At 39.7% G+C, this 20,835-nt stretch overlaps 1 protein-coding gene across 2 annotated transcripts in view; it reads left to right on the forward strand.

Annotated features, from left to right (window-relative positions):
* The window catches only part of LOC122552954 (filamin-A-interacting protein 1-like), a 250,336-nt gene that overhangs the window by 190,429 nt on the left and 39,072 nt on the right, over nucleotides 1–20,835 (forward strand). For both annotated transcript variants that reach the window (XM_043696264.1, XM_043696265.1), the window contains exons 5-6: nucleotides 1,207–3,997; nucleotides 16,256–16,478. In XM_043696264.1, coding sequence (XP_043552199.1) covers nucleotides 1,207–3,997; nucleotides 16,256–16,462 — 2,998 coding nt within the window. In that variant the 3' untranslated portion in view covers nucleotides 16,463–16,478. The remainder of the gene's footprint in view (nucleotides 1–1,206; nucleotides 3,998–16,255; nucleotides 16,479–20,835) is intronic.

Raw genomic sequence — 20,835 nt, forward strand, 5'->3', positions numbered from 1 at the left:
AAATAAACACCTGTTTTGATTTCATAGTAGATTCAGGCATGTCATAACAGAAAATTTTGATTTGCTGAACAGGGAGCTGGCAGTGTTAATTCAATTGTTTAATCTTGGCTAAGCTATATAGAGCTTGAAAATGTGTTGCTGGAAAAGTGCATCAGGTCAGGCACCATCAAAGGAGCAGAAGAATCGACGTTTCGGGCATGAGCCCTTCTTCAGGAATTCTTCAGGAAACTTGCTGCGCTTTTCCAGCAACACATTTTTAAGCTCTGATCTCCAGCATATGCAATCCTCACTTTCTCCTAAGCTATATAGAGGTACTTCTAGGTCACATAGGCAATAGGTATTTGTCACTACTTTCTCAAACTGTAATATTGATCTTGATAGACCGGTGAGTATGAAATTCACTTTGGCTTGTACACTCAGACTTTCAACTAGAAAATACCTTAACCTCTATTGCTGATGTTACATTGCTTCCCAAGATATTGATTAAAAATTAAAATCTTTCAGTCAGTCATAAAGTCTGCATTGCCATCTCATTTTCCCAGCAAAATCTTATATCTTATTCTGCCTTTAATATAGTAAAATATTTTTAAGATACTTGACAGGCTTAATCAAATGAATATGTAAAGATTGGTGTCCCAAAGCTTGGTGAAAGAGGTGCATTCAAGGTCCAGCGCTAAAACAACTCATTTCTGTGTAATTAGTGTTTCTGGTTTAGCGCTTGCTTCCTCTTCATCCTTCCTCATCTAACAGCATCACCAAAACTTTCTATTCCTTTCTCTGATGTAGATCTTCAATTTTCACAGGTTTATCTTTGGGTATTGTTGTGATGTGATTACTTAACATATTCAGATAGATTATGGTACATGTCTGGGGCAGATAGGACCTGAACACAGTCCTTCCAGTACAGTTAGGGACACTGCTGCTGTGCCATAAAAACCCTCCCTTGTTGTGATGTAAAATTATAAGTTGTAGTTCAAACATAGCAATTAGCCAATTGTCATGAAAGTCTAAATTAACTACCACAGCTTCTGATTGCCACATATCTAACTGCTAATTGCTCTTCAATATTCCATTGCAATAGCCATTCAAGACGGTCCTTAAAGGGTTGTTTTTTAAATAATCAACTACGATGATTCCTGAGGCATGATAAATTTCAGTTTCTGATAGTTTTTAATTCCATTCTCATGCAACTTCTCTTATTCCTAGGTTGAAGAAATTGCTTGAACAGGAAAAATTCTACCAGGCACGGAAGGAAAAGGAGAACAACAAGCGATTGAGCAAAGTGCGAGAGGAGCTGGGCAAGTTGAAATCATTTGCACTGATGCTAGTGGACGAACGACAGATTCACATTGAACAGCTCGGCCAGCAAGCACAGAAGTTGCAGGAGCTGGGCCAGAAACTCCAAGAGGAGGAAGAGAAATCCCGAAGTCTTGATGAAAGAGCTAGGGAGGAAAGTCAGAGAGTAATCCGGCTTGAGGCAGAACTTGGACACAAGTCTGCCAAGTCTTTGCAGGAGCATGATGAGATGATGGCCAAACTAGCCACCCAAGAATCTCAAAACCACCGGTTACGACAAAAGCTGTCCAGTTTAAACTGCCGACTTGAAGAGCTGGAGGAAGCCAACAAAAGCCTACAGAAGGCCAAGGAGGAACTTCAGGAATTGCAGGTTAAAATTAGCCATGGAGAGTGTGGAAACTCCAGTCTGATGGCTGAGGTGGAAAACCTGCGAAAGCGGGTACTAGAGATGGAGGGAAAAGATGAAGAGATAACTAAGGCTGAAGATCAGGGCAGGGAACTAAAAAGGAAATTGGAAAAGGAGGAGCTCCATAGTAAGGAGCTGAAAATGGAAGTGGAAAAACTACAGAAGAGAATGGTTGATCTAGAAAAATTGGAAGGTGCCTTTAACAAAAGCAAATTTGAATGTTCACAGCTACATGTTAGCTTAGATAAAGAAAGGAATCTGGCAAAAGACTTGGTCAACGAGTTGGAATTGGTGAAAGCCAGAGTGAAAGAACTTGAAACATCAGAGGCCAGACTGGAAAAAAGTGAATTCCTCTTGAAAGATGACTTGACAAAGCTGAAGTCTTTTACTGTGATGTTAGTAGATGAGAGAAGAGGTGTGGCAGAAAAGTTGCATCAGGAAGAACAGAAAGTGAGTGATCTTAATAGCAAGTTGATGCAGGAACAAAATAAAACAACAGAGATAACAGAGAAGCTGATTGAAGAGAGCAAGAAGCTTCTCAAATTGAAATCGGAGATGGAAGAGAAAGTGTCTGCCCTGCTCAACGAAAGAAATGAATTGAAGGTAAAGCTCAAAGATGAAGAACAAAAATCGAATGAGCTGAGCTTTAGAGTTGGCCTGTTGAAGAAGAGGCTTGACCGTGTAGAAGAAACTGAAAGTGATACCCTCCGAAATAAGGCCAAGAAAGAACTGGACAGACTTCCAGAAGACACTGGACTTGACAATAATAAAATAAAAGAGCTAACGTTGGAAATCGAGCGGTTGAAATCTCGATTAAAGCAGCTGGAGGTGGTGGAAGGTGATCTGATGAAGACTGAGGATGAATACGATCAGCTAGAGCAGAAATTCAAGACTGAGCAGGACAAAGCAAACCTCCTGACCCATCAGCTGGAAGAATTAAAAAAGCAGATGACCAGGGGCAAGGAGAAAGGAGAAGCCTTGACCCTGGAGGCTGAGGCTCGTAATCGGCTTCGACTCGAGGAGGCAGAGGTTCAAGCACTCAAGGAGAAGATTCATGAGCTGATGAACAAGGAGGACCAACTCTCCCAACTGCAGGCCGATTACTCCATCCTCCGGAAGAAATTCCAACAAGAGGAAAGTAAAAACAAAGACATGGGCCAGGAGGTGGTCAGCTTGGCAAAGGAGCTGGAGCTATCCAAACGATACAGCCGGGCCCTGAGGCCCTGCCTCAATGGCAGAAGGATGGTCGATGTCCCAGTCACATCCACAGCCGTCCAGACCGAAAGCCCACCCAATGGGCTTGGGGAAGAAGACAATGCTGCAGTTTTTATCCGAAAGTCTGTCCAAGAAGAGAACCACCTGATGAGCAACCTCAGGCAGAAGAAGCCCATGGAGCGGCCCTCGGTGCTGGAGCGCTATCCACCAGCTGCCAATGAGTTAAACCTAAGGAGATCATGGATCCCCTGGATGAAGAAGAAGGAGAACAGCACTGAGAGAGCCACTCAGGCCAGTGCAAACCCCAGGGAGGTGATCGTGGCCCAGAGGCAAGGCCAGCCACTGCACATTCGAGTGACCCCTGACCACGGCAACAGCACTGCCACTCTGGAGATCACCAGCCCGTCAGCTGAAGACTTCTTCTCCAGCACCACAGTCATCCCCACCCTGGGTCAGCAGAAGCCGCGCATCACCATCCTGCCCGCTCCCACTGTTGCCTCATCCAAAGGCAAAGCCTCAGACAGCTCCTTCTCACCAGAGCGTGCAGCATCTCCTGTTACAATCACCACTTTCTCCAGGGCTACCTCCCCCCCAGAAAGAGGCAAGGCTGCCTTTCTGGACACAACTACTTGTCCAGACACATCTGCCTCCCCCATTCAGATCATGACAGTTTCTACTTCGGCAGCCCCCGAGTCTTCAGTCCCTCCGAATCAAGCCCAGGAACCAGCCATGGGACGGGCAGTTTTCAAAGTGTCCCCAGAGAAACAGACGGTGCCAACACCAACTCGAAGATACAGCCCAAACACCAACATCATAACGACTGAGGACAACAAGATTCACATCCACCTGGGCAGTCAGTTTAAAAGGCCCGGCAGCAGCTACACCGAAGACACCAGCCCTCTGATAACTGTTCGGCCTCTGTCTGTTGCTGGTGGGTGTGAGAACAAGGAGGTGACAATGGGAACAGTTCTCCGTTCCCCTCGTAACTGCACTGCTCCTAAAAACTCAACCAACAAAATGACCAGCAGCATCACTATAACTCCAGCCAGTACCACATCCACAAGGACTACAACGTCAGTGGTGAGTTAAAGCTTCATTGACTTCTTAATCTTTATTCGGAATGTGGTGATATCTATGTGCATCATGTTTTACCTTCTAGTATCCTGTCATGTGCAGTGACTTTTTATTTGATCTGGTTAGCCATTGTTTTGTTTGCTTTCACAGTAAATCCTATTGCAGTCACAAATTAACTGAAGAACGGACAGAGACAATTCATGTTTCAAAGCTTGAAAATGTCACTTGGTGTAATGCTTAAAAAATGCAATTTCTAATTAGTGGTGTGTTTTTCACCCCCCGAAAGATATGAATGAGCTGGTGCACTCAATTAACTTGGTAGAACCCTAGTTAATAATATTGCTCCAAACAAGTATTCACAGAAGCCACAGTAATGAAGATGGGAAGAAATAGTACTTAGTGTACTTGCAGCTTTGTTCTCAGATATGCAGCAATACTGTACCTGTGCAAGGCTGTGGATTCAGGAAGACCAACAAAATGGAAATGAATGAGAAATACTTCAAGGAGATGGTCTCCATCAGACAAAGAAGAAACCCTTGAAATATGTGTATGTGATGAATGAGCATTGAGGTACATGTTTAAAATAATAGGGCACTCTAGCCTCCCCCTATTCTGCAGTTAATATCTACTTTCGATATGTGCTTTGTATTTTCGCTACAACCATTGCCACTCCCTTTGCCTTTTCTTTCACCACACCTTTAATCTCTAAATTTTCCTCTCCTCTTAACTTTGCCCTGACCCTCACTTCTCTTCCACTTGCCATTCCCACCTATGTAAAAATAATGAAGCCCATCGCATTTTGATCTCTCTTCAGTTTCAAAGAAGAGTAATTCTTGATTTGAAAAATTAACTTTTTCTCTGCAGATGTTGCTGGATCTGCTGAGTTTCTCCAGCATTTTCTGTTTTCATCTCATAATTTAACCAGCTTAAAAGTCAGCTAGTAATGCACAAGTTGCATCTTCTAAAATTATTTTTTAAATTACATAACCGTAACAAACAATTTTGATATGACTACACAGTGTTACTAGTAAAATATTGTCTGATTGAAAACCTACTCAGATGTGGTTTCAGTATAATCTTCTTTTAAAAGGGCTAATGAACTTGGATTGCACTAACTTTAGTTTAAGATGATTATATCCTCAGGAAAATCATCCTAATTTCTGTAACTCAAGTATCAGAATTCTGTTTTAGGTGTTGCATGCTCTAATTTGTCAATTTATGTTTTGAATTGTTATGCATTGTTAGTCCCTTCACCATACAAGAATAGACATTCCAATGAGTCACGCATAATTGTCAAGCATTAATTAAGTGCATAAAGCTTGTCAGGAAAAATGTGTTGGAGAATTGATTTGCCATTTATTATGAATCAACTTGAGGCAGTAAACTGTCCATACAGTGTGGAAGCAGGCCACTTGGCCCATCAAGTCCATGTTGTCCCCCTGAAAAGCATTCCATCCTGACACATAACCCTGCATTTCCCGTGGCTAATCCACCTAGCCTGCACATCATGGGCAACTTACCTTGACTGATGCACCTAAACTGCACATCATTGGACTGTGGGAGGAAGCCTGAAGAAACCCCACATAGCCAAGAAGAGAATGTGCAAGCTCCACACAGACAGTCACCCGAGGTTGGAATCATACCCGGTGCTGTGAGTTGGCAGTGCTGACCACTCAGCCATGCTGCTCTCCAATGTGGGTCGAATGTTGGTAGAAGCTTCATTTTAATAGGTTGGTATCCAATGATATTTAGACGTCATGGCATTTTTCTCCCTGCACATCACAAACTTGTGATCAAGTTTCAAGGTATCAAGGTTTGCTATTTGATATATGGAATAAGATTTAAGGTATCTGCTTTGACTCAGTGGTAACAATCTCATCGTTGAGACACAAGTTTGAAATTTGAGCACACAATCCAGACTGACGCTTAGCTAAGGTACTGATGGAGTGCTGCACTATCAGAAAAAACATCTTTAGATGACTCATTAAAACAGGCCAGGTTTTGTTTCTCAAAGAAAAACAAGCATGTTATCCCTTTTCTGGCACCACCAAAATAGGATTGTTCTGTCATTATCTCAAAAGAACATAAAAACGTGAGGACATTAGAAATAGGAGCAGGGGTAGGTCATCTGGCCCTTCAAGCCTGCTCCCTCATTCAGTAAGATCATGCCTGATATTGTTGTGGCCTCAGCTCCACTTACACACCCACTCACCATAACTCTTAATTCTGTTACTGTTCAAATAATTATCTATCTTAGCTTTAAAAACTTTCAATGAGGAAGCCTCAACTACTTCACTGGGTAGGGAATTCCACAGATTCAAAACCCCCTGGGTGCAGAAGTTTCTTCTAAATTCAGTCCTAAATCTGCATCTCCTAATTTTGAGGTTACGCCCTCTTGTCTTAGTCTCACCCGCCAGTGAAAACATCCTCTATACTTCTATCTTATCTATTCCCTTCATAATTTTGTATGTTTCTGTAAGAACTCCCTTATTCTTCTAAATTCTAATGAATATAATCCAAGTCTAGTCAGTCTCTCCTCATAAGCCAACCCCCTCAACTCTCGAATCAACTGCATCCTCCTCTGCACCCTCTCTAGTGCCAGTACATCTTTTCTGAAGTCAGGAGACCAAACTTGCACTCGATACAGCTACAACATAACCTCCTTGCTTTTAAACTCAATCCCTTTAGCAATGAAAGACAAAATTCCATTTGCTTTCTTAATTACCTGTTGCAGCTGTAGAATAGCCTTCTGTGACTAATGCATAAGGACACTCAGGTCCCTCTGCATAGCAGTATACTGCCATTTTTTAACCTTTTCAAAATATCCCTTTTTACTGTTATTCCTACCAAAATGGATGACTTCACATTTATTAACATTATACTCCATCTGCCAGACCTTTGCCCACTCAAACAATCTGTGTCCCTTTGCAAAGTTTCACTGTCCTCTGTATCACACATTTTGCTGTACCACTCATCTTAGTATCATCCGCAAACTTTTGACACTCTATATGTGGTCTCCAACTCCAAATCATCTATGTAGATTGTGAATAATTGCAGTCCAACACTGATCCCTGAAGTACACCACTAGTCACTGATTGCCAACTAGAAAAGGACTCATTTATCCCCACTATTTGCTTCCTGTAGGTCAACCAATCCTCTATCCATGCTAATACATTCCCGTAACACCATGCATCTTTATCTTGTGCAGCAGCCTTTTGCTCAGCACCTTGTCAAATGCCTTTTGGAAATCTAGATACCACATCTACTGGGTCCCCATTGTCCAATGTGCTCGTAACGTCTTCATAGAATTCCAGTAGATTAGTTAAGCACGACTTGCTTTTCATCAACTCATGCTGCGTTTGCCCAATGTGACAATTTCTACCTAGATGTCTTGCTATTTCTTCCCTGATAATAGATTCAAGCATTTTCCTCACTACAGAAGTTAAGCTAACCAGTCTATAATTCCCCATCTTCTGTCTACCTCCCTTTTTAAACAGTGGTGTCACATTTGCTGTTTTCCAGTCTGTTGGAACTGCCCCAGAGTCCAGCAAATTTTGGAAAATTATTGCAAGTGTATTTGCTGTTTTTCCCGACATCTCTTTTACTACCCTGGGATGCATTCCATCAGGGCCAGGAGACTCGTCTACCTTTAGCTCCATTAGCTTGTCCAATACTACCTCTTTCATGATAATGATTGTTTCCAGGTCCTCACCTACCTTTGTCTGCTTGTCAATTACTGGCATTCTTTTGTGTTCTGTACTGTGAAGACAGACACAAAATACCTGTTCAATGCTTGGCCATTTCCTCATATCCTATTACTAAATCCCTCTTCTCATCCTTTAAAGGACCAAAGTTTACCTTAGCCTCATTTTTTCGTTTTATATATTTATGGAAACTTTTGTTATCTGTCTTTATATTCTGAGCTAGTTTACTCTCATAATCTTACTTTTCTTTATAGCTTTTTGTGGCTTTCTGTTGACCTTTAAAGTTTTCCCAATTTTCTAGTTTCCTGCTGGTCTTTGCCAGTTCGTATGACTTATCTTTTAATTTGATAGCCTCCCTTCTTGTCTTAGACATATTACCCCTTTTCCTACTGTCCTTCCTCTTCCTTTCCGCTCCAGGGCAGTACATCCTTCCTGCGAATTGGGGTCCAAAACCGCACACAATACTTCAAATGAAGTCTGACCAGAGCATTATAAAACCTCAGAAGTACATCCCTGCTTTTATATTCAAGTCCTCTCAAAATAAATCCCATCATTGCATCTGCCTTCCTAACTACTGACTCAATCTATACATTTAGTTTGAGAGAATCCTCCTCAGAGCTACCCTGACTGACCTGGTTTGACCAATCGCCACGTAGATTAACATCACCTATAATTACTGTATAATTTTTACAAGTATTAGTTATTTCTTAGCTTATTGCCCGTCCCAATGTGATATTATCATTTGGTGACATATTATTATTTGTGACATTTTCTTCTTAGAATTTCTAATTTCCACCCAAAATGGATTCAACCTTATTCTCCATAGAACCTATATCATCTCTCATCACCGCCCTGATGTCATCCTAAAAAATCAAAGCTACACCACATTCCTCACCTTCCTGTTTGTCCTTCCAAATAGTCTAATAGCCCTAGATATTTTACTCCCAGTCGTGACCATCCTGCAACCATGTTTCTGTGATGGTTACTAAATCATACTTATTCACAATGACTTGTGTCATTAACTCATGTACCTTGTTTCGAATGCTACAAGCATTCAGGTAAAGTGCCTTTATGCTGCTTATCACAAGAGAGACCTAACATCCAAAAATATAAGATTGGTTGTAATGAAACTTGGAACATCCTAAAAGTTCTGAAATGTAAATCTAAGAAGCACTGCCTTAGGATTATTGGGAGAAAGTATGAAGCTTATGCACTTTTTATTATTGCCATTCCTAACAATTATCAAGAGCCCTTATGGAAATTGCAATGAAGTCAACAGTCAGAAAAGCCTGTTGGGAAAATAAGGTTAGTAGTAGGCCATTTAGACCCTCATTCAATGAGCTCATGGCTGATTTGCAATCTGATTCCAGTTTTATTCCTGATCGCATAATACCTTTTATGTAGGAAAATTTTATACATATTATAAATAATTAACAACTGATCTGCCATAATTTACTGTTTCAGGAAGAGAGGTCTAAATTTCTGCCACCTTGCTGTACGGAGAAGAATTTCCTGATTTCATTCAGGAAGTTCTGGCCCTACTTAAACAATTTCCTGAGGTAAAAACAATGACTGCAGATGCTGCAAACCAGATTCTGGATTAGTGGTGCTGGAAGAGCACAGCAGTTCAGGCAGAATCCAAGGAGCTTCGAAATCTTCCTACCTGTTCTGTCTGCATTTCACTCATTTGTGGGTTCTTCCCATTTGCACTGGGCATTATTTAGAACAAGATTTGTTAGATAATGCCTATCCTAAATTCTCCAGCTAGCAAAAATCTTTGTTATTATATCTCCCCTATCTGTGTCCCTTAATTTTTGAAAACATCAATCAAATCACACTTTAGGTTTCTAAATTTCATGGTATGCAGCCTAAGTTTTTTCAAGTAGTTTGTAGCTTAACCTTTGGCGTTCCAGTATCATTTTAGGAAATTTAAGCCGCATTCCCTCAAAGGACAATGTTTCTTTCCTGAATTGTGATGCTTAGAACTGCTCACAGTATCCAAATATAGTCTAGCCAAGACATTAGCAGAAGTGTGACTTTGAATCTATGTTTCTCACCCTGTCACCAGGTGCAACAAACCATCTGGGATTTTCGATCCAATAAAAAGAATGTTATCAGTTCTCTTAACAATGATTGGATTTCCCTGCAGTAACCACACTGGACTTCCTCTCCTTCTTGTCCTCCTCCTTGTCCATGCTTTGAATATTTTATGCTTCAAGGTGCCATGATCACTATTCTGGCTGTCCTTCCAACAATCATTAATATTAGACTTACAGATAGCATGCATGTTACATTTGTTGAATAGAATCAGTTCCTGTAGTTCCTTATTCTCTCTCACCTAGGTTCCCCTCTCTCTGTGTGGACTATTGGCCAGACAGACCTCATTCTAATGCATTATCTTTCTGTGATGTCTGACCAAAGTCTGGACAAAACTGCTGAGAAGCTGTTCCTGTTTCCTTATGTCAGAGTGTCTGTGATCCACAGTAAAGCTCAATATCTCTGAGCTGGAGAGGTCAAATATGGAGCTATCTACTGCAGATGTGTTCCATCTGGACAGTCTTCATGTCCACAAACTCCACAACTTGCAGTCAAAACATTCTACCTGCTCTGTCATATCTCACAACTCATGTCTCATAACTTAGACTATCTAGTTTTAATTTATTTCAATTATTTTCATTCTCAATTCAGAACTTGCACTAAGCATTGAACAGAATTTTTGAGTACTTTGTGTTTCAAGCTCTGACTGCAATTTAAAAAAAACCTCCTTCCCACACTCCCATCATATACTGACAAAGGATGTTATATATTTTAGTTTTGCAGAGCATTGGTGAGTAAACAATAGGTAGAGAAGGAGCACAAAGAGAGAGAGAAGCACAATTGGAAACACAAAGGGTGGATTTAGTGTGTGAATTCCTAAACTGAAGATATTACATCCAACTTAATTCCTAGCTAACACAATTTTATAGCATAATATTGTCCACATGTTGGTATCCTGCAATTTCTTTAAGTGTTCTCACAGATGACTTTTGGAATAAGGACAGCAATTATTCTTATTGCAATCAACATATCTTCTTGGGTGGAGGGGAATGAGATGTGCCATCAACATGAATTAAAAATACAGAGAAGCGCTTGAGTTACTTTCAAGTTCAATGAATACAAATAAAGAAATGTATGGTATTGTAAACATTTTTGAAAATGCTGCAAAGTTTAATTGTACAATTTTATTTGTTACGTGTTATATTTCTTATTTCATCAAGAAACAGTTGCTTCATTATGGAGTTTCTTTTTTGCTTTTGAGAAAGTTGAAGAGTTCATGTGTTGCCTTATTTTAATATTTAGTAAAGAGAAACAAAAGTTTTGCTGTTTGAAATATTTTCCTTGGGGATAACTGTTGCAGTAAATTTTGATTTATAAATGTGTAACAGTGAGATGAAGAATACAAACAGCAAGTACTGGTATGCTCTCAAAATGACCAGTCTAGTCGCCAATAACCAAAGAAAAAAATAGATGTTCAGTTTAGCCAGAAGGGAGTCATCCTGAAGTACGTGCTCAGAGACTTCTCCACAGGCTGCATACACACTGCTACATAATGCTTCATTGTTGGATTTTGAGCTAACAGACTAATCACTGGGGAATCTCTATGACCTCTTTCCTCATGCTATTCAAGGTTTCTAACAAAAAATGTTAGAGGCATCTTAGATACAGACAGCACAGCTCGTTATGTAATCTTAAAGTCTATTTTTAGGTCTTTAAGTTATCCATTTTATTTCTCCATACAAGTTCTCAATTATCTGTAGAAGACCAAACAGCAAAGTATTTTCTGAAAAATATTTACAGCAATTTGATTGACTCCGATTCGTGTTTTAATAGATTTTATTGATTTCATATATCTTCTATTGTTCGTCATTGGATTTTCTCCTCACAGCTGTTCTTGCATTTTACACATTCTTTACTTTGTGATTATGCTTGTTGTTTTCATAAAATAAATGCAATGATTTTGCTTAACCTACATGGTTAAATGTAGACTGGCAAAAGCAAAGAAGGTTTTCTAACAGTTCTGTAGACAACATTTAACCATCAATTATTTCTGCAGGATAAATGGATAAACATTGTGTTCTGTCCTGTGCCTATTTCGAATGACATTAGATTAGCAAAATACCAGCAAATATTAGAAATTGACTGCACTTATAGTGATAATTTTGCTTAATTCTTTTTTAAAAATCGATCAAGTTCATCTTTAAAATATAAGCACTAATATAGGCATTTTTGATGCTGGATGGAATGAGGAGATTATCTGAAGAGAAGAATCATAGAATTTACTAAAGACCCATTGTGGAGAAATCTGATATAAAATATAAATGTGGCAACAAATATAGGTTTGTTCTATTCCTGTCAACAATCATCATCCCCCCCACCCACCAGTCTTCATTTATTATAGCTGCCCGATTTGACTCACTGGTAGTAAACTCACCACTGTGTCAGATGGTCAATGCTATTCTAAGTCCTTTAGCATATATCCGCACATTTTATAATGTAAAACTGAGGGAATGATGCACTGCAGGAGGTGCTGTACTTTGGATAAGACTTTAATCTTGAGACCGCATTTGCACCTTCTAATGGAATTAAAACATTATTTGAAAAGGAAACTGTTCTCCCAGTTTCCTGAACAACATTTATCCAACGCCCAAAACTGATGACCTTGTCATTTATTTAAAACCTTACTGTATATTAACATGTTGCTGTAATTTCCTGCAATGCCACAGCCACTACACTTCAGAACTACTTACTTTGGTTGAAAAATGCTTTGAGATGCCTTAAACTTTTGAAAATGGGATTGGTGGGGGTATCATTGAATTCAAGCATTTTTTCATTATGTACTCTGATGGATAACAATAGAGAAAGAGAATGAGATGGGTTTAATATATAAATTTTATAAAACACGTGCATCACAATTGCTTTAAGTCCAAAGATAAAAGGGAGAGAGGAACTTGTTGAACTTAGAGCCCTAGTGAGCCAACTGATTGAACTGTGGGCTGACAAGTCTCTGGGTTCTAATGACTTCAGTCTAGAATCCTAAAAGATGTGGGTAGTAAAGTCATATAAATATCACTGATATTTTTCCAAAATATGCCTAATGCTGGAAAGCTTCTAACAGACTTAAAAATAATTAATAAATATGTTCCCAAGATAACATAACAAAAATGCACTTGAATGTACATAGGTTGAGTGAATGAGCAAGAAGATTGGTGGATGGAGTGTAGTGAAATGTGAAGTCGTTCAATTTTGTGGAAATAATATTAAATTGGACTATTACTTAAATGGACAATGAATGTAGGTTTCCAAGATATAGAGAGATTTTGTTCTATTATATGAGTTACAAAAATGTTAATATGCAGGCACAGCAAGTAATTAAGAAGGCTAATGAAATGCTATCCTTTGGTATAACAGGAGGAATTGAAATGAAGGTAAGGATTTAGTGCTACGGTTACATAGGATGTTGGTGAGACCACATGATGAATACTGTGTGTTGTTTTGGTCTCCTTACTTAAGGAAAGATGTAAATGCATTGGAGATGGTTCATACAAAGTATACTGTATTGAAAGCTTGAGATGAGTGGTTTGTCTTATGAGCAAAGGAAGGACAGACTGGATTTGATTCCACTGGAATTAAATTGATTGATTGAATCAGAAGACTATTTGATTGATTTGATACAAAAGCCTGAATGGCTTTGACAAGATGAACAAGGAAAGGTTGTTTTTTCTTGTGAGTGAATCAAGAATTGGAGGGACACTGCTTAGAAATTAGGAAATTTCCTTTCAGGACTGAAGTGAGAATAACGTTATTCTCACAGATGATTGTGCAGCTTTAGAACTCTCTAGCTTCTGGAGGTAGGGCTCATTGAATACTTTTAAGGCTGAAATAGACAGATACTTATCAGGTAAGGGCATAGAGTTATAGAGATGTACAGCATCAAAAGTTATTAGCCAGAAATGTGAAATTCAAATGATCAAATCAGATATGATTGTACAGAAGAGCAGGCCCTGTTGGAGGGGCTGAATGGCATACTTCTGCTTCTATTTTGCATATTCAAAAAAGGACTGAACTCAGTGAAAAATGAGGGATACTGACCTTGATACTAAGTAGCATTTCACTGTGTAACATCAAGAAGCCAGAGATAAATGAGTCATTGGGAATTAGGGAGAAAACTGCCTGCTGTTTGAAGTAATAACTAGCAGTAAAGAAGGTGGAATGCAGGTTCATAGCTCCTTGAAAGTGCAGTGGCGGGTAGATAGGATATGAAGAAGATGTTTGATATGCTTTCCTTTATTGGTCAGAACATCAAGTATAGGAGTTGGGAAGTCATATTGTGGTTGTACAAGACATTGGTTAGGCCACTTTGGAATATTGTATGCAGTTCTAGTCTCCTTCCTATAGGAACGATGTTGTGAAACTTGAAAGGGCTCAGAAAAGATGTACAGGGATGTTGGCAGGGTTGGAAGATTTGAGCTATAGGGAAAGGCTGAATAGGCTGGGGCTAGTTTCCCTGGAGCATCTGAAGCTGAGGGTTGACCTTATAGAAATTTATAAAATCATGAGGGGAATGGATAGGGTAAATAGACAAGGTTGCTTTCCTAGTTGGGGTGTCCAGAACTAGAGGGCACAAGTTTAGAGTGAGACGGAAAGATTTAAAAGGGATGTAAAGGAGCAACTTTTTTCATGCGTGTATGGAATGAGCTGCCAGAGGAAGTGGCGGAGGCTGGTACAATTACAACATTTAAAAGGCATCTGGATGGGTATATGATTCGATGTGTTTAGAGGAATATGGGCCAAGTGCTGCCAAATAGGACTAGATTAGTTTAGGATATCTGGCTAGCATGGATGAGTTGGACCAAAGGGTCTGTTTCCGTGCTGTCCATCTCTGACTCTATCATGTTGAAATGGCATAGAAATTTTGAAATTTAAATTGTTAAGAGACTATTGGTTTTTAGCCATGTTCTAGAAAGAATTGCATTTATTGATGGAGCTAAGGCACAGCAATTTTCCAGAACTGTATCTTCCTGACTCACAAACCAGTGCGGCATTTCCTTCTCCAGTCGCAAAGATTGCATTCACCGGTGTTACAGATAGTGGTTCCGTCGAGTCCTCGAGAAAAGTGTAATGTGTCAGTATCAAGTGTCAACCATTTAACTAGAAGGCAGAGTATGTAATGTGAATTTTTGATCAAGTTTCAATCTTATTATTCCATTCAATCAGTTAAAATTTTCTGCATTAGTAGATTGTGATAACACAACTACTTTATTTAGCAATAAAAATGGCAATATCAGCTAAGGTTAGATAGTGCCTTGTAGCTTTTAATCTACAATTAATATTTAATTACTAGACAGTTGAAACACAACTTTGCACATGCAGTTTATTTTTAATCATTGTTCCTCTATAACTGATATAAATCAGATTCTCTAAACTTCACTGTTGTATCATATGGTTTGTTTAGCTATTAATTTGCTCAATCATGGTCTGATCTCCACAGAGAATGCCTTAATCCTCATACGATCAATATTGTCTCTCACTCTGGCTATTCTCTTGTTAGGGCCACATCTCCATTCCCAAAGTCCAGTAGAAACTCTATGAATGAACATAGCAAATAACTGTCAGCTATTAACTGCTAGATTGGCTAGACAATAAAAGACACTATTGAGTCTTGATCTCATTTTTTAAAAGGATCATCCTGGAATGCAAGAATAGTCTAAAAATAACTACTGAGCACATGACTAAGGAGCTGTTGCAGTGACATCAGATCATATTTAACTGGAGCCTAAGCCTTGGAATCACAGAACCCTTACAGCGAGGAAACAGGCCACTATGACCAACAAGTCCACACCGACCCATTCTCTTATCCTATTGTGCTACATTTCCCCTGACTAACACACCTAACCTACACATCCCTGAACACTATTTAGCATGATCAAGTCATCTAACCTGTATATCTTTGGACTGTGGGAGGAAACCCACACAAACACAGGGAGAAACTCCACACAGTCGCCCAAGGCTGGAATCGAACCTGGGTCCTTGACTCTGTGAGGCAGTAGTGCTAACCACTGAGCCACCATGCCACCCCTTCTAGGGTTCCAGGAGTTATCTTCTCTCACAAACCACTGTAAATAATTGTTTAATGAAGCTTATTTATATTTACTAGTTACTAGCTTTACTAGTTACTAGCTTCTTGTAGCATTGCCAATTCACACAAATTATGTGAGATCTGTGCCTTGCTAATTTTATCAAGGTATATTAAATGAAGGTGAAGATTAGGAACTGAATAGTAAAACTGATATTTTGTCCCATATTTAATAGGTTGTATCTGATCCTGTTTTGAACACTGGAGGATGCTCATTTTCATGCAATAACATGAGACATTATTTCTGAGGATACTTAATCACAAAAAATGGACTCACCTTTACAGAAAATGTTCAGTTCTATAAGGCAATATAATCAATCAAAATTTTCTTTCATAAACTAATACTGGGAGAATGTGCAAACAGTCTTTTTCTCTGTCTTTTTCTAGGCAGCACAGGAGGGGTCAGCACAACGACCCACACCCACACGCATCCCCATGTCAAAAGGTATGAAAGCAGGAAAACCAGTAGTGCCAGCTGTTGGAACAGGAGGTGTGGCAAAATATGAATCTCGTACTGAAAGCCAGTCAATGAGAATTGAACTGAAGAAGTCTCCTGTCAGCAGTCCGATCTCTCAGGCTGGGGGGAAGAGCTGAGGATAGACATCATGGGGTAGGTGGACGTGTTACTGTTACCATAGAGATCACCCAATCTGCTGCAAACTTCCATATCCCATACTCACACAATGAATGAACTCTTCCTATGTCTTATAATATATTAACAGTATTCATTTTTTTAAACTGGTCATTAAAATTACCAACATCTTAGCACTGATAACTGTTGTATCACAAAAGTAAGATTCATCTGAGTATATGTACACTTGTGAAGACAAGTTAACTATTTAACAAAGTTAAATTGTTAGTTTAACATATTGTGTAGGCATTGGCATAAAAAGCAACATTCTCCTATGTGTACAGACAGGGAAAGGTTCCAGTCACTTAGTTTTGATTTCAAATGAAGCTTGTATAATAACATATCTATTAGTTTAGATAAAATAGTTTCATGTCTCTTCTTTAAAAATAATATGAAAAAGTAGTTTAAGAATTTGCAAGCTGAATAACTGTCTGCCATGCTTGACATGAACATTGGCCATCTTTAAATTAGCTGATGTATGGCTATTGTTCTTGTCAGTGGAGGATTTTATCATTTCCTGCAACACATAAAAGGCTGCTGGCACAAAGGGAGAGCTGACCACACTCACCAAATGGGAGTATCCTATTTGATATAGATCTGAGGTTGAGTTAGAGTTCCGCTCTTGAATCAGGTTTGAACACTGCTCTTTCCTGGTTCACAGGTGGGGAGGCAACGGCCAAGTCAAAGACTTGTCCTGGTTAGATAAACTGCGCATAGCAAATTAATTCAAACAAGTAGGGTCAGTAAGGTAAGAGGCCAGTTCAAATTAGTGAAATGATATATTTAAAATTGATTTCAGAAAACATTATTCCCACAAACATTTTCAGATGAGTTAGTGTTGTCAGAGATAGTAGATGAACATAAATTTAGGTTCAGCTTTGCGCGCTTTCTAACCTGTAAATTTCTAGTTAATGTGAAATATTCACGAATCTACATGACATCCTGCAGTCATAACATGGGTAGACATTAATAAAGAAGAATTCACAAAATATTGCTAATTTCTAATAGTTTTACTGCTTTATTACACATATGGTATGTTCTTTCAGTTTGATGTTACAATTTTAAGATTTTCTCTGATGACAAATAATAAAATATTGCTCTTGTAAACTGTTAACTATCTTCCATATAAAGTTATTGTCAACAGTAATTAATGATATTGCTTGCGATTGAGCGTGTTAAGCACGTGTACTATGTGTACACCCTATCCTATTACTTTTGGCGTATTGAATGTTATAGTGGTGTCGGTGGCTCTTTTATTCAAACAGGGCTGTTATGTCACATCTTGGAACTTCCTTCATGAAGGCAGCTATATAAGCTGAGATATTCTGATGGCCAGATAGTTGTAGGAGCAGTGGACACTAACGTTGTGCATCAGGACAATGCAGAATTCCCGAGTCTATTGGAATTGCCTAGGAAGTGGAAACTTGTAATAGGCAATTTCCCTGCATCCAGAAGCTATTGAAAAAGCCCCATAAATTTGGAGAATTCAGAGGGTTCTAGTGGCTGTAAGCATAATAGTTATGTAAGAAAAGTTAGAGGATTAAATCACCACTGACATCCCATCCAACTACAACCCCCATTCCCTGACATCACTCTGTCTCCAGCCTCTCTGACTGGACAGCCATCTTCCTCAGTCTAACTTAATTTCCTCCCTTATCTCTGGACCTGACCCAACACTGACCATCACCTTCCCAAATTCCATGTAACATCCCTAATCCAATGCCACCCCTCACGAAACCCCTTCCCCAACATCCATCCTCTACTTAACCTGACATGTCCAGACCCTCCCAAGTGCTCATCAACTTACCTGGATCCAGTCCAACTCACCCACTTAGCACCCTACTACCTAACCCAACGAAACCATTACCACCCCCTACTCACATTACATACTAACTCTTTCAAGGTAGCTATCAAAGTGTCTGCTATCAAAGTGTGTACTGGACATTTAAACCACATAATACACAGAATCAGTATTTTAAAAGGGGTCACGGTTTGTGCAAAGATTTTCTTGGCTGCTGGAATCAGAGATTCCTGAACAGATTTATAACAGCAGTACCGCAGAAGATAGAACAGGCCCTTCAGCCCACCATGTCTGTGCTGACCATGATGCCATTCTAAACTAATCCCACTTATATCACATCTACCTGCTTATGGTCCAAATCCCTCCATTCCCTCTCTATTCATGTGTCTATCTAAATATTTTTAAAACATTGCTATCGTCTTTGCTTCTACCACCATCCCTGGCAGCATGTTCCAGATGCCTACCACCCTCAATGCAAAAACATTTCCTTGCACATCTCCTTTAAATATTTCCACTATATGACCCTCATATTTGACATTTCCACCCTGAGAAAAAGATTCCGACTATTCACCCTATCTATGCTTCTCATAATTTTATATACTATCAGGTCGCACCTCAGCTTCCGATACTCTAGTGAAAATAGTCCAAATTTGTCCAACCACTCCTTGTAGCTAAAACACTCCAATCAAGGCAACCTCCAGGTAAACCTCTTTTGTACCCTCTCCAAAGCCTTCACATCCCTTCCATAATGAGGTGACCAGAACTGTACACAATACTCCATTATGTGGCCTAACTAAAGTTTTATATAGGGACCTCCGAGCCAGTCATCATTAAGTGGGTAGTTTTTAATCTGATCAGAATATTTGGAACTATGTTTTTAGGAATGTATTTAGCAAAACTGGAGTGGCTGTATGCAGGTTATGGTCACAATCTCACATTATGAAGGACCCAAACATGGCAGTTTGCTGGTTTATTTAGCATAGATTAACAGAAACAGTGACATCAGGTTTCCCAGTTTCAATCGGTCTCTACAGGAAACTTTATGTGTACTTACATGTCTGGTAAGAACACATTTGTGCTCACCTCTAGGTTTTCTCCTTATCATTTCTGTCTGACTTCCTAGTGAGGTATATTTACTTTATCTGCAAATCTTGGCAGGTTATTCCTCAAGCATGCAGCAGTTTTTAGGTCTTTAATTAGTAAGGTATTTTTTTGAAAAGGCAGAACTTGAAAAGAAAAACAGGCACAGCATTGGAAAGAAAGCCCCTCCAACAAAATCACTGGGACCAATATAGGTCACTGAACACAGAGGTGAGGGGTGAAGGGACTTGTGTGAGTGTTGGATGACCTCAACCTGACAGAAGGTAAAATGTGGGAAAATTGCAAAATTGTGGACCGAAATTGTCAAATCATAGAGGTAGAGTAAGGCTTTCAACTGCAGGTGAGCTGAGGCAGGGGCAGAATTGGACATTATTAAGGAAGTGGGCAGCATTAGCAATGGTGTGAATATGTGATTGGAACCTTACCTTGGGGTCAGAATGACACCAACAGTTGCGAGCACTTTGGTTCGGCCTCAGAAGGTTCTTATGAAGACAGATGGAGTCAGTATGTGAGTTAGCTCACTGAGCGGGAAGATTTGTTTTCAGGGGTTTCATCACCATACTAGTAACATCATCAGTGAGAGTCAGTGGCTAGGGATCAGAATTTTGCCAAATGTTGATGAACAACAGCTGGCAAAGAGATGGGTAACATCGATGTACATGTGCAAATTGACTTCTGAAATTTTGCATGATTTTGCTAAGGGGCAGCACGAAGATGAGACTTAGGGGTCAAGGAAAGATCTTTGAAGGTTTCAAGAGGTAATTCTGAGGGAGCAGGAAGAGAAGTCATTGCAGGTGATTCTCTGACTATGACCGGTTGTGTAAAAATAGGATCAAGTGAGAGCAGATGTCATCCGGTGGGTTGACAATCAAAGACTTTAGAGGATGATGGCGTGGCTAACCAGTCAAAAGCTGGTAGGTCAAGAAGGAGATTTCATTTGTGACTTTGAGAGCAATTCAATATTGTGACAAGGTTAGAAAGCTGATTGGAGGAATTCAAACTTGGGATCCTGGGAAAAATAGGCGCAGCTTTGGGAGATGGCAACACGGTGGCACAGTGGTTAGCACTGCTGCCTCGCAGCGCCAGAGACCCGGGTTCAATTCCCGACTCAGGCGACTGACTGTGTGGAGTTTGCACGTTCTCCCCGTGTCTGCGTGGGTTTCCTCCGGGTGCTCCGGTTTCCTCCCACAGTCCAAAAGATGTGCAGGTCAGGTGAATTGGCCATGCTAAATTGCCCGTAGTGTTAGGTATAGGGGTAAATGTAGGGGTATGGGTGGGTTGCGCTTCGGCGGGTCGGTGTGGACTTGTTGGGCCGAAGGGCCTGTTTCCATACTGTAATGTAATCTAATCTAATACATCCAAGGGAGATTAGAGATGGAATTGTGTAAGAACAGAGGAATTGAGAGATATATTTGAGGAGAAATGTAGTGATGG

This window comes from Chiloscyllium plagiosum, chromosome 9 (assembly GCF_004010195.1).
Source record: "Chiloscyllium plagiosum isolate BGI_BamShark_2017 chromosome 9, ASM401019v2, whole genome shotgun sequence".
Lineage (NCBI taxonomy): Eukaryota > Metazoa > Chordata > Chondrichthyes > Orectolobiformes > Hemiscylliidae > Chiloscyllium > Chiloscyllium plagiosum.